The sequence below is a fragment of the Balaenoptera physalus genome (genome assembly GCF_965194825.1).
Source record: "Balaenoptera physalus genome assembly, chromosome: 2".
Classification (NCBI taxonomy): domain Eukaryota; kingdom Metazoa; phylum Chordata; class Mammalia; order Artiodactyla; family Balaenopteridae; genus Balaenoptera; species Balaenoptera physalus.
The window spans coordinates 147,720,822-147,735,081 of record NC_138883.1 but is presented as its reverse complement, the minus strand read 5'-3'; the positions used below and the strand labels follow the sequence as shown (position 1 = coordinate 147,735,081).

General features: G+C 48.9%; 1 protein-coding gene across 4 annotated transcripts in view; it reads right to left on the bottom strand.

The window, feature by feature from the left end:
* RASGRF1 (Ras protein specific guanine nucleotide releasing factor 1) overlaps nucleotides 1-14,260 on the bottom strand; it is a 111,483-nt gene that overhangs the window by 88,477 nt on the left and 8,746 nt on the right. For all 4 annotated transcript variants that reach the window (XM_082448555.1, XM_082448556.1, XM_082448554.1 and 1 more), the window contains exon 2: nucleotides 1,588-1,694. In XM_082448555.1, the coding sequence (XP_082304681.1) occupies nucleotides 1,588-1,694 (107 nt within the window). The remainder of the gene's footprint in view (nucleotides 1-1,587; nucleotides 1,695-14,260) is intronic.

The window sequence follows — 14,260 nt, the reverse complement described above, 5'->3', positions numbered from 1 at the left end:
AAGACCGTTCTGATCTGGTTCCAGTCCAATGTCCAACCTCATCGACCTTCTGACACCCAAACTTCGTCGCTTCATTTTTCTTGGAGTTGTCTTTCCTAGATCACTGCCTTTATTTAAGGCTTTTTGGGGGCTGGAGGAGGGGCTGAAGTGCCCATAGCTAAACTCATTAGATATGAGGCTCCAATCTCCCCTTTCAAGTCAAATGTCACCCTATTTCCAGATCCCCCAGATTCCCCCATTTCCCTGAAGATGGAAGTATGTCTGTCTCCTATGGTGCCTTGTACTTAACACCGCCTTCGTGCCCCAGAGCTATGTGTACATCTGTCTAGTGTCTTCCTGACTAGGCTGGGGTAGCCCTGGGGGAATATCTGTGTTGCATCCATCCCTGTCTGCCCAGTACCACACTCAGAGCCTGACTCTATTGATTCATAGGTGAGAACCTCGTCTCCATTAGCTAGACTGGACACTCCTTGAGGATAGGGATGGAGGTGGCTTGACCTCAGGGTCAAGGTCAGTGCTATAGCCATAATAAATGGTTTCTGGTCAGCTGGCTTGATCCAGGGCTCAAGGAAGGGCTCTGGTATCCATCTATCTATCCATCATCACCTGATGGATCCATCATCTACCCATCAACATTCATCATTGATTTATCATTCGTCCTTCACATATACTTTCAACACTCATCCATTTATCATTCATTTACCCTCCATTCATCCATCATTCACCTTCCACATATAAACTCAACATCCAACCTCTATCCATTCATTCGTCCTTGCATTCTTCCCATCTACACTGCTGAGCACTTGTCTATACCTTTATAAGGCCCTGGGGATGCAAAGAATCGTACTTAGTCCTTGCCTCGAGGAGCTTACATTTTACCGGAACGTAGACACAGGAACACACCATTATATACTCAACCAGAAAGATCTACTGCTCAAAGGGGTGAGTCTGGGTGTCCATCCCCCATGACAGTTAGCTTGGGGGCCACACCCCAGCCCACAAGCCCATCATTTCTCCAAGACCCAGGAAGACTCAATGCAGCTTGGAGTCCCCATTTTCTGTGCAGCATACACTCTCCTTTTGCTTTTCTCCCCACTTGGCCCAGTGAATCCCTCCAGAGAGGGGTACACATTGTTGGGAATGAAGGGAAGAGCAGGTCTAGAATCCCTGCATGTCCAAGCTCAGAGAGGTTTACAGAATTTCAGTTTACAGATGAGAAAGTCAAGGCCCAGAGAAAAGACAGGACTAGTCCATTCCTGCAGCATCCGGGTTAGAACCCTGGTGGTCTTAGCCTTTGGTGGCTCTAAAGCCCTGTAATCCAACCAAATTGTACTCGGTTCTCCTAGTATGAAAAAAGGAGCTCATCTGGTTGAAGGGGGCAGGAGGCTGTAACGCTGCTCCTCAGGGCCCTTGGTTCCCTGTGCACCCCAGGGAGGCACGTCCCAGAGCTCCGGGGCTCTAAGGGCGGGCCTGTCAAGATGCCCTTCTTACAGCTTCCATTCTCCCCCCATCTCCTCCTCCTCCATGCCTTCCCCTCCTGGGGTTTGAGTCTGCTCAGGACGCGGCCCTTGGGTGGGCGAGACATACCTGGCGTGAGCGATGGCTGCCACCCACTCGTCACAATCCCTGGCGTCCTCTGTCCTCAGCTCCAAGGCTTTCTGGTTCTCGTGGCTGAAGTTAACCGTGAAATAATGCTGCACCAAGAAGAAGACAGCTCCAATTACCAGGGCGATCGGCACGGAACCGGCAGCGTCTCCTGTTAACAATCTGGCTGTTTTGCAAAGCACTCATTGCCACATCTGCTAGGCAAGGATTCATTATTCGTGATCATCAGAATGCCATTCTATTTAGCGGTTTCAAACTCTCTATTAAGGCAGGCTTTGTACCATGTAACATAACCTATGCTTAGGCTATTGTAAGAAGGAAGCAAACCCCACAAAGTCCTATTTGCCAACAAACTGCAAAAAAGCCAGTTTTAAACCATCAGGTATGCTGGGGGAAAGGCAGAGAAAACACACCAAGAGAACGTCCCCTTTGGGGACTGGGTATCAATTCAGGGCAGCATGCATTTAATTCACTCCACAAAAATGTTTCAACACACTCTTCTAGGTCCTGGAGTTAGAGCAATGAACAGATGGACCCTAGCAGAGCCCATTGGAAGCCAGCTCGTGTTGGGTGCAGGTGACCGACTTAGAGCTGGGTCAAATGTGGGGCCTGCTCCCCGAGCTCCCAGGGAAGCAGAGGAGCCAACGAGAGACACACATCTGTAATATCGTTCTATGAATGAATACACGTAAAGCTCTTAGAACAATGCCCGAAATCTAGTAAGCACAAGTGTTTGCTATAATGAATGCAGTGCAACGATCATTATTGTCATGGAGGTAAGAAAAAAGGGCCCAGAGAAAGCCAGCCACTGATTCAGCCCAGGAAAAGGAGAAGGCCTTCCCAGAGGATGAGGCGTTGGTTGGTCCAGGTTTTATTTCAGTTGATGGAAGAACGTGAGGGGAGCGTGGACATCGAGAGCGCACGGCGTGCTTGGGGGTAGGAGGGGCCGTGCAGTGGGGTTACGGATGCCAGAGAGGAGGCTGGGCGGGGGGCGGGGCCTGGCTGGTGGAGCTGAGCGGCAGGATGGGGTGGAGGAGAGCAGAAAGCCCAGGTTTCTGGCTGGAGCAACTAGGTGGGTGGGGATGCCATAGACTGGGGGAGGCATGGGCAGGATAAAGGGCAGGGGTCAGGGGGTCAGGGGTGGCGGGTGGACACGCAGACCCTGTGTGCCTGTAGGCCACGCCTCTGCGGGCTGCAGACAGGGGTCGGGGGTGTCAGCCTCGGGGCGGAGAGGAAAGCTGGGAGCAGACTCGGCCAGAGAGAGGGTGCACAGGCAAAGTGCTGGGGACCCCACCTGCGGAGGCCTCCTGGGTCTGGTCCTGGAGAAACTAGGAGGAGAGAGGCAGGCAGTGAGGCGCAGAGAGGGCCCCCGAGGCCTGCCCATTCAGAAGATGCACCGCAGGCCACGGTGCGGTCCTGTGTCAGTGGGCACTGTCCCTTGTCCCTCCGTCCCTCGGGGCCCAGGCAGCAGGGAACAGCAGCATGAGGCACGTAAACTTATTTTTAGCTTCCACTGACATGACTGTCTTTCTGTTAATTGTCGTTCTTGGTGGCAGCCAGAAATGTGTGTATATGTGTGTGTGTGTGTGTGTGTGTGTGTGTTTTGCAGAGTCAGTGTCTCTCACTTCTTTCCTAGGAAGCAGGTAACTGGCTGTCCTCGCCCTGCGAGGGAGCAGGTGAAAGCCGGAGCTGCGGGTGTCCACCTAAGCACTTTCCCCATCTCTCGAGAGGTGGTGAACACGCAGATGCTTGTTTCCCGTGATCTCACTTATTCCCATATTCACCAGGTGGAATAGGTATTATTACCTGTTTACTGCAGAGGAACCTGAGGTGCAGAAAAGTCAAGCCACTTGCCTGAGCCCACATGGCTGGAAAGCAAAGGAGCCGGAATAACATACCTTCCCTGGGCACCTATCGTCCACTCAGATCTTGGAGCTCCACTGCCAGCAACCTCCTGAGGATCTCACGAGGCTGGTGGTCTAGCAGGTGAATGGGGGTGTTTCTGGGGGTTCTGGGGAAATGCTATCAATATCCATCATTTCTAGGGACGAACAGTGACCCTGGGTACCATCAGAGCTCTTGAGACAGCCTCATAACCTCAGCTGGTGCTGGATCAGAGCTCTGACAGACCCCAGGTCACCCTTGAAAGCTGAACCACCCCTGGGCTTCCCCAGAGTTACAAGGATGTGCCAAGGCCAGAGGTGGGCCACTGCAGAGTGGCAGAGTGGACACCGGGCTCAAACTGGGGCCACTAGAGCTGCTGTGATGAGACCAGGACCACACCTTGGGCATTCTGCCCAACCAGAACTCCCTCAAAGCTTCTCAGAGTATGGCGGACTCACTGAGAACAATACGTGGGCCTCAGCATGACCATGGGACAAGAGCTTAGCCACGTTTGCCAAAACGATGTGACCATATGGGTTCATGTGGGTTCTGGCTGGACCCCTCTGCAGAACAGAAGCATTGTTTTGGAATCAGCCCTGGGGCACTCTAGAACTCTCCAGTCAAGACAGAGCCACAGCAGAGGGAGGAACACTCCCAAACTCATTCTACGAGGCCACCATCACCCTGATACCAAAACCAGACAAAGATGTCACAAAGAAAGAAAACTACAGGCCAATATCACTGATGAACATAGATGCAAAAATCCTCAACAAAATACTAGCAAACAGAATCCAACAGCACATTAAAAGGATCATACACCATGATCAAGTGGGGTTTATCCCAGGAATGCAAGGATTCTTCAATATACGCAAATCAATCAATGTGATACATCATATTAACAAACTGAAGGAGAAAAACCATATGATCATCTCAATAGATGCAGAGAAAGCTTTCGACAAAATTCAACACCCATTTATGATAAAAGCCCTGCAGAAAGTAGGCATAGAGGGAACTTTCCTCAACATAATAAAGGCCATATATGACAAACCCACAGCCAACATTGTCCTCAATGGTGAAAAACTGAAACCATTTCCACTAAGATCAGGAACAAGACAAGGTTGCCCACTCTCACCACTATTATTCAACATAGTTTTGGAAGTGTTAGCCACAGCAATCAGAGAAGACAAAGAAATAAAAGGAATCCAAATCGGAAAAGAAGAAGTAAAGCTGTCACTATTTGCAGATGACATGATACTATACATAGAGAATCCTAAAGATGCTACCAGAAAACTCCTAGAGCTAATCAATGAATTTGGTAAAGTAGCAGGATACAAAATTAATGCACAGAAATCTCTTGCATTTCTATACACTAATGACGAAAAATCTGAAAGTGAAATTAAGAAAACACTCCCATTTACCATTGCAACAAAAAGAATAAAATATCTAGGAATAAACCTACCTAAGGAGACAAAAGACCTGTATGCAGAAAATTATAAGACACTGATGAAAGAAATTAAAGATGATACAAATAGATGGAGAGATATACCATGTTCCTGGATTGGAAGAATCAACATTGTGAAAATGACTCTACTACCCAAAGCAATCTACAGATTCAATGCAATCCCTATCAAACTACCACTGGCATTTTTCACAGAACTAGAACAAAAAATTTCACAATTTGTATGGAAACACAAAAGACCCCGAATAGCCAAAGCAATCTTGAGAACGAAAAATGGAGCTGGGGGAATCAGGCTCCCTGACTTCAGACTATATTACAAAGCTTCAGTAATCAAGACAGTTTGGTACTGGCACAAAAACAGAAATATAGATCAATGGAACAGGATAGAAAGCCCAGAGATAAACCCACACACATATGGGCACCTTATTTTTGATAAAGGAGGCAAGCATATACAGTGGAGAAAAGACAGCCTCTTCAATAAGTGGTGCTGGGAAAATTGGACAGGTACATGTAAAAGTATGAAAATAGAACACTCCCTGACACCATGCACAAAAATAAACTCAAAATGGATTAAAGACCTAAGTGTAAGGGCAGACACTATCAAACTCTTAGAGGAAAACATAGGCAGAACACTCTATGACATACATCACAGCAAGATTCTTTTTGACCCAGCTCCCAGAGAAATGGAAATAAGAACACAAATAAACAAATGGGACCTAATGAAACTTAAAAGCTTTTGCACAGCAAAGGAAACCATAAACAAGACCAAAAGACAACCATCAGAATGGGAGAAAATATTTGCAAATGAAGCAACTGACAAAGGATTAATCTCCAAGATTTACAAGCAGCTCATGCAGCTCAATAACAAAAAAACGAATAACCCAATCCAAAAATGGGCCGAAGACCTAAATAGACATTTCTCCAAAGAAGATATACAGATGGCCTACAGACACATGAAAGAATGCTCAACATCATTAATCATTAGAGAAATGCAAATCAAAACTACAATGAGATATCATCTCACACCGGTCAGAATGGCCATCATCAAAAAATCTAGAAACAATAAATGCTGGAGAGGGTGTGGAGGAAAGGGAACACTCTTGCACTGTTGGTGGGAATGTAAATTGATACAGCCACTATGGAGAACAGTATGGAGGTTCCTTAAAAAACTACAAATAGAACTACCATACGACCCAGCAATCCCACTACTGGGCATATACCCTGAGAAAACCATAGGTCAAAAAGAGTCATGTACCAAAATGTTCATTGCAGCTCTATTTACAATAGCCAGGACATGGAAGCAATCTAAATGTCCATCGACAGATGAATGGATAAAGAAGATGTGGCACATATATACAATGGAATATTACTCAGCCATAAAAAGAAATGAAATGGAGGTATTTGTAATGAGGTGGATGGAGTTAGAGTCTGTCATACAGAGTGAAGTAAGTCAGAAAGAGAAAAACAAATACAGTATGCTAACACATATATACGGAATCTAAGGGGAAAAAAAAAAAAAAAAAAAAAAAAAAGAGGCCATGAAGAACCTAGTGGCAAGACGGGAATAAAGACACAGACCTACTAGAGAATGGACTTGAGGATATGGGGAGGGGGTGGGGTGAGATGTGACAGGGTAAGAGAGTGTCATGGACATATATACACCACCAAATGTAAAATAGATAACTAGTGGGAAGCAGCCGCATAGCACAGGGAGATCAGCTCGGTGCTTTGTGACCATCTAGAGGGATGGGATGGGGAGGGTGGGAGGGAGGGAGATGCAAGAGGGAAGAGAAATGGGAACATATTGTATATGTATAACTGATTCACTTTGTTATAAAGCAGAAGCTAACACACCATTGTAAGGCAATTATACTTCAATAAAGATGTTAAAAAAAAAAAAAAAAAAAAAAAGACAGAGCCACATCTGAGGCCTCCCTGGGACACTGATGGGATCAGGGCTCACACACTATATGTGATCAAGGATGTGGGATAAATTCAGAAATAAACCCAGGGGCCTCCTCCGGGAACCCACATTTCAAATGTGGAATCCTGACAGGCCCAGCTAGAGTTGCTGGAACATATCTGGAAATGCAACAGAAGCAGAAACCACCAGTGGACCATCCCTGACTTCATTAAAGAAGAAGCAAGACTTGGTGAAATTACTCCTGGAGCCTCACCAGGGCTGCAGGGATGGGCCCAGAACTCCACCTGGGGCCTCCACAGAGCTTCCCTAGACCTGAAGTGAGAGATGGATACCTTGACTTGGGGCTCCACCAGAAGTCCCAAGATGGATCCCGAAACCCTCTAAGCATCAAAGTCAGACCCCTAGAAAGATCCCAAACTACTCCAGGAGTCGTACCAGGTTCAGGACAGAGCCTGGGGCTTCACCTGGGCTGCTAAGTATCTCCACCAGCGGGTCTCAACCCTGACTGTACATTGGGCTCTGCTGTCACTAGTCTGGGTGTGACTTGTGCGTCCCTTGGTGATCCTAATGTGTGGTCAAGGTGGAGAGCCACTCGCTGGTCTAGACCTTCACCTGAGGCCTCAGCAGGTTAAGAGGGATTGATCCAGAAACTACACCTGTGACTACCAAACTCCTAGGAAGGGACTCAGAAATCACACCTGGGGTTGTGCCGAGACCAGAGTCATGTTCAGGTCCTTATCTTGGATGGAGAAAATGTTCTAGAAGCACACCTGTGGCCTCACCTGGGTTCGAGGTACTATACTTAGAACTGGGGCCTCACCAGGCTGAGATCCTGGGCTTCAGCTCATGCCTGGTCCCCAGGATGCCCTTTCTCTGCCATGTATCACCTGACCACTAACTGATTCCTGCTGCCCCATGTCTGTGTGGGGCTGGATCTACGTCCCCTCCTGCCTCAGGATGGGCCTTTGTTTCCAAAGTCCCAAGTGCCTGTATGGTAATAAACTTCTATCCAGGACAGCTAAAGCAGACCTGAGCCTCTGGGGGTTGCGGAGCTAGGCTTGGAACCCTGCCTGCTTGGCCTTCCCCTTGCCTCCTGCCTGTCCCAACCGGCTGGCAGGGCTGCAGCACCTCCACAGGATGGAGAACATTGGGAAACCACTGACAGGTACGGTGACCAACCACCCCAGTTTGCCTGGGACTGAGGTGTTTCCGCGGGCACATGACTTTCAGCACTAAGACCAAGACAGTCCCGAGCAAACCGGGATGCTTGGTCACCCTACAAAAGGTGGAGGAGGTGGAAGTCCCAACAGCCGGGTCTGGGTCTGGCTCTGCTGCTCGGAGCCAAGGATTCTGGGCAACATCTGCATCTCCCTCTGGCCAATGGGCATGACACTAACACTTGCCTTGGTCAGCTACACACAAGTGGCCTCAGTCATGAAAAATCAAGTTCTCTCCACCTTTAACTCTCTACCTGAATGATATCTCATTTGTGAATTCAACCCATATTTTTCAGTCCCCACTATAACCCAGACACTGTCCACCTCATGGTAATCAATGACACACATGAAAGCCCACGATGCTGAATGCTTTCTGCAAGGTACGGGCACTCCACATCATCGGGTCTTAGTGTATCTCTTTCCTGCTCCTTCTAGACTGTCAAATGTGCTGCCCCCGTCCTTCCCCATCAAAACCATTATCAACTTGTAATGATTTTTTTTTCCCCACTTTTGGGACGCCACGTGGCATGCGGGATCTTCATTCCCCGACCAGGGATCGAACCCGCGCCCCCTGCAATGGAAGCTCAGAATCTTAACCACTGGACCGTCAAGGAAGTCCTGTAATGACTTTTTACTGTCTTTCCTACCACAGCAGAGAGCCTCAATCTAGGCTGCACATTAGGGATACCTGGGAATCTAAGAAAACACGGATGCTTGAGCCCCCTTCTCGGACACATTAAAGCAGAACGTGGGAGAAGGGGAACAGGGAGAGGACACAGTTCAGGCACTGGTATTTTTCAAAGCCCCCCAGTTGGTTCCAATGTGCACCCAGTGCTGGGAACCCCTAAGAGGGAGCAATGTCTGCAGCAGAAGCACCTCTTCCCCTCCCCGCATCCCCCCACGTCCTCCTAGAGATGCACGGTCCTGGAGCCGATGCCTGCACGCAGCCAGGAGTTCCCAGTTATTTGGAAGTGACACGGACAGACCAAATGAATGAGCTGTGTGTGCTGAACTCTAAGTACAAATGACAAAGAAGGAAGTGGAAATGTCTCAGAGAAAAGCGGAGATGGGAGACCTGGTAACTAGAGTGGGGATTGGGGAAGGTGGGGCGGAGAGAGATGGTTCCTGGTCCAGGCCTGGGAGACCCAGACAAATGTTTTCTCCTTGGGTTCCATTAATTATCACTGTAACTATTCTAAGAGTCCTCCTTAAGCAACAACCTTAAGCTGCTCTGAATGGGCTCCTGTTCCTTTCAAATAAATGACTCCTGACCAAGAATATCCCCAGAGCCTGGCACTGTTCCTCGGCCTGGGCATGGAATAGCTTTCATTTGCTGAATGGGTGACTGAATGCATTTATCACCATGGCATGGGAGGCCGGCTTATTCATTAATTAATAGCAAAAGCCACAAAGCAGGTAGCATTGAATCTGCTTCTCAGGCATGGGCGGGTGAGCTGGCTGGAAGGGTGTGGGCACTGGCTTTTCATGAACGAGGCTTATGTCTCTTCAGGGAGAGGAGGCCCACTCACCTCATAAAGGCACTGAACAGTCCTGCAATGTAGGAACTTCTTCCAGAACTTATCCCACCATGGAACACTTTTGTTTTCATTTTTGGGAAGATCTATCAACATTCCAGAAAACCAGTGTTCCGGGGACTTTGGGACCCTGGAGTTGTGGCACATGCCAGGCTTTGGAGTTGCCTGGGTTTAAATTTATTATTTATTATTTAGCTTCGGTGTCTCCAGCGTGTCTCTTCACTTCTGTGGACTGGTTTTCTCTTTCACAAAAAGGGGAGGCTATTACCCATCTCACAGGGTTCTGTAAAACAGATGATGTTGTGAAAGCTCCTGGTTCATAAAAGGGCTCATGATGGTTTTTAAACTAACTGAATCATTTGCAAAGTCCAAGAGATGGGTCTAATCAACCTATCAGTGGACAATTACTAGGAAAACCACATACATGTGCATTCACATGTGTGTGTACAAATAGCGTTCCCCCTAACATTCATGTTCATCGGAATCTGTCAAGAAGACCTTATGTGAAAATATGTGGAATCTAAAAAAAATGGTATAAATGAACCTATTTACAAAACAGAAACAGAGTCACAGATGTAGGAAACAAACTTATGGTTACAAGGGGGGACAGGTGGGGGGAAGAATAAATTGGGAGACTGGGATTGACATACACACACTACTATGTATAAAATAGATAACCAACAAGGACCTACTGTATAGCACAGGGAACTCTACCCAATACTCTCTAATGGCCTATAAGGAAAAAGAATCTAAAAAAGAGTGGATATATGTATATGTGTAACTGGCTCACTTTGCTGTACACCTGAAACTAACACAGCACTGTAAATGAACTCTACTCGAACACAAATTTAAGAAAAAGACCTTCTTTGAAAATAGGGTCTTTACAGATGTAATCAAGGTAAGATGAAGTCATACCAGATTAATAAGAAGAGGCCTTAATATATAAAAAGAGGGAAATGTGTACACAGACACACAGGGGAGAAAGCCACGTGAAGAGGGAGGCAGAGACTGGAGAGGTGCATCTACAAGGCAAGGAACACCAAAGACTGCTGGCAGCCATCAGGAGCTGGAAGAGGCAAGGAAAGATTCTTCCCTCGAGACTTCAGAGGGACCATGGCCCTGCAGGCATCTTGGTTTCAGACTTCTAGCCTACGGAGCTGTGAGAGAATAAATTTCTGTTGTTTTAAACTAACCCCCCTCAAAAAAACAAAACCAAACCAATCCATATGCACATGTGCACACACAGGAGGCATGGGAGAGGCTTAGAAACTGGAGTCATAGCTGTGCTAAGATCAAAGGATGATTACGAATCAGCAATTTGGGGCATTCCTTCCATCACCTTCAGCTCCTATTTCTTTCTCATTTCTGATATTCAATTGGTCACCAGGGTCTCTGCTCTGGATATCTCTGGAATTCTGCCTTCTGCCATCCTCACTGCCCTGCTTGCTTCCAGGCTTCCTCATCTCCCACCCGGGCCATTAAACTGGCCCCTCTGGTCTCCCTGCCCCTGGTCTTGCCCCCTCTGATTCATCCTGCTTGACCAGAATCCAGACCCACTGTCCTGTCTGGGCCCCTGCTCGCTGTCTCCTCCAGGAGGGAGGTGGGCTGGGGTCAGCTGCAGGATGGATGCCATCACTCTCGGTCAACCCCACCCCTTCCACTTAGTAGGTCCACTCTGGTGGCCTGGTCAGGCAGGGTCAGCTTCTCCCCCACTGGGTCCTGGCTCCTTCCTCCTGGTCCATCTTTGGGGCCACAGTCCCAGCTGGCCCTGGCCCGGCAGTCCTCTCTGCCCGATGCTCCCGAAGTCCCAGTGCAGAGGGGACAGTGCCAGAGGGAACCTGAAGAGGCCTCAGCGGTGTGTGTGTGTGTGTGTGTGTGTGTGTGTGTGTGTGTGTGTGTGTGTGTGTGTGTGTGTGTGTGTGTGTGTGTGTGTGTGTGTGTAGATGCCCTGGCTGGAGTTCATCTCTCCCTCTATAAGGGGCTATCCATCCAGGCTCCCCGTCACCTGAGGTCCCTGCCCGCCTCTCACCGCTGAGATCCCAGGGGAAGACTGTCTGCTCTCTGGCTCCCGCAGGAGAGATCCCGCTCTTGCCTGGGCCAGGCCACCCTGGTAGTGTGTTCTGCCCTCTCTCAGGGCTTCTGCAGCACCGTGCGCGGTTCTCAGCGCTGCTCCCTCCCCGCCCTGGCTGCGCCAGCCTCGTGCTGGCCACACAGAGGGGCTTCATTGGGCACAGTATGTCCCAAATGGCCCTGCTCAACAGAAGTATTGGCCTCGAGCAGCCCCACTGGTGCTCCCACACCAATCCAGAAAAGACCTACCTATCCTGCCCTATGGCTGTGGCTCACCTGGTATGGCTCCACACGGGGTCTGGACACCCCACTTCATGACATTCTTCCCCCCTGCTCTGAGGGGCCTCGTTTCACTGACCTCTGCCTCCGGGTTCTCAAGTCTTGGCCTTCCCAGGGCCTGGTGACTGCACCGTGACCTCTTCTCTGACCCGGGGATGAGTGCCTGTCTCAGACCCCAGTCTCCTATGGGCTCCTAAGAGTCCCAGGGCTGAGAGCTGCTGCTGGGGACCGACCTCCTGGACACCTTATCGCTCGCTTGCTTCTACTCCCTGCCTGCCCCCTGGGGACAGGAACAGAGGTGGGAGGAGACAGGAATGTCAGAGCTGAAGAGCCCAGTGAAAGTCCCTCCCTCCCAGAGTCAGCCTTGAACTAGGCGGTGCTTGACCAGCGGCCTGGGGGACGGTGTCATCCTCCAAGCTTCTGCTGCTGATTGGTCTGTGTTTCCACGTACATTACTCCAGACCCCATGAGCCACAGCCACAGATGTCATGCTTGGCTGGTCCTGCACGAACACCTTTCAATCTGTCATCACAAGTCAACAAGCCTGCCCTTCCCCCTCCCACCAACAGCCTCTCTAGACGTTTGCTGAAAGAAGGAATGAATTCCAGTCTGGACATGTCTGCCTTTCACCTTCTGTTAGAAATGACCTATGCACAAAGGTGTTTATTAATTGCAGCTCTGTTTGTAATTAAGAAAAGACTATAAATTACCCAAATGTCCCTCGAGAGGAGGTTAGCTAAATAAACTACAGCACATCCACACAGTGGAATACTATGCAGCTGTAAAAAAAAGACGAGGACGATTCATATACTTATAGAGAACTATCTCCACAATATAGTGAGAAGAACAGGTGTAGAATAGTGTTTGTCGTATGGTACCACTTGTATAATTATACAGATGTGCATATATATGGCCATAGAGCTATACATCTTTGCATATATTTGCATATATAATGTCTCTGGAAGATTGCATAAGCAACTGGTAACATCAAAATCCTTTGGAGGGGCTTCCCTGGTGGTACAGTGGTTGAGAGTCCGCCTGCCAATGCAGGGGACACGGGTTCGAGCCCTGGTCTGGGAAGATGCCACATGCCGCGCAGCAACTGGGCCCGTGAGCCACAACTACTGAGCCTGCGCGTCTGGAGTCTCTGCTCCGCAACAAGAGAGGCCGCGATAGTGAGAGGCCCGCGCACCGCAATGAAGAGTGGCCCCCGCTCGCCGCAACTAGAGAAAGCCCTCATGCAGAAGCGAAGACCCAACACAGCTAAAGATAATAAATTAAAAAAAAAAAAATCCTTTGGAGAGGGGAACTGGATTGCTGGGGTCAGCAGCAGAAAGGAGCATTGTCAGTGTACACTTCTTTGTAACTTCTGAATGTCGAGCCATGGTAATATATTACCAATTCTAAAATTTTATCTATCTATTTATTTATTTATTTTTGGCCATGCCATGTGGCATGTGGGGATCTTAGTTCCCTGACCAGGGATCAAACCTGTGCCCCTGGCATTGAGAGCATGGAGTTTTAAACACTGGACCTCCAAGGAAGTCCCAATTCTAAAATTTTAAAATAAAAGGCAGTGGCTGTTTGAGAGGCCCAGCCGGCCATCCACTCCCCAGGTTCTCCAACCTGCACCCTGCACTCCTGGTCACCAGGACACTCGTCTTTTGGACCCCAGCAGCGCAGCGTCCTGGAGAGAGATCTCCACCAAACATGCTTAGCCTGCCCTGAGAGCCCACGGGAGCCACTGATGGGGTGGGCCCCTATTTTTGCAGTGATTCTGCCCTGGAGATCGTCATCACTTCCCCACTGGTCCCCTTTATGAAAGCCCCTGGATATACAAGTGCTCTTGCTTGAGGAATTGCACCACGTCTTTCCAGGAGGCAATGGGTGTCCCATAACCAGCTTGTTTCCCTTTTTTGTCCAGGCTACCAGGAAGTTCTCAGATGTAATTACTTACCTGCCTCTCCTCACCTGTGCCCACACCGTATGGGCTCTCCTTTTGGAACACCAGCCCCTCCCCCAGGTCCCCAAAGCCTGTGGATCTGACCAGAGGTGAGGGGAGCCCAGGTGACAACCAGTGTGGCTGGAGGACAGGTAAGGTCCCTTGCGGGAGAAAGAGGGTAGAAGGGCAGCAGCAGGCTCAGGGCAAGGTGAGTGGGCATGCAGAGAATGCTGCATGATTGACTAGGTGCTTCCAAACTATTTCACTCATTTCTTGAGTGTGGCTAAGAGTCTAAGAGACAATTAAATAAAGTTGGTTATATTTTACTCATATAGTCTGACAGAA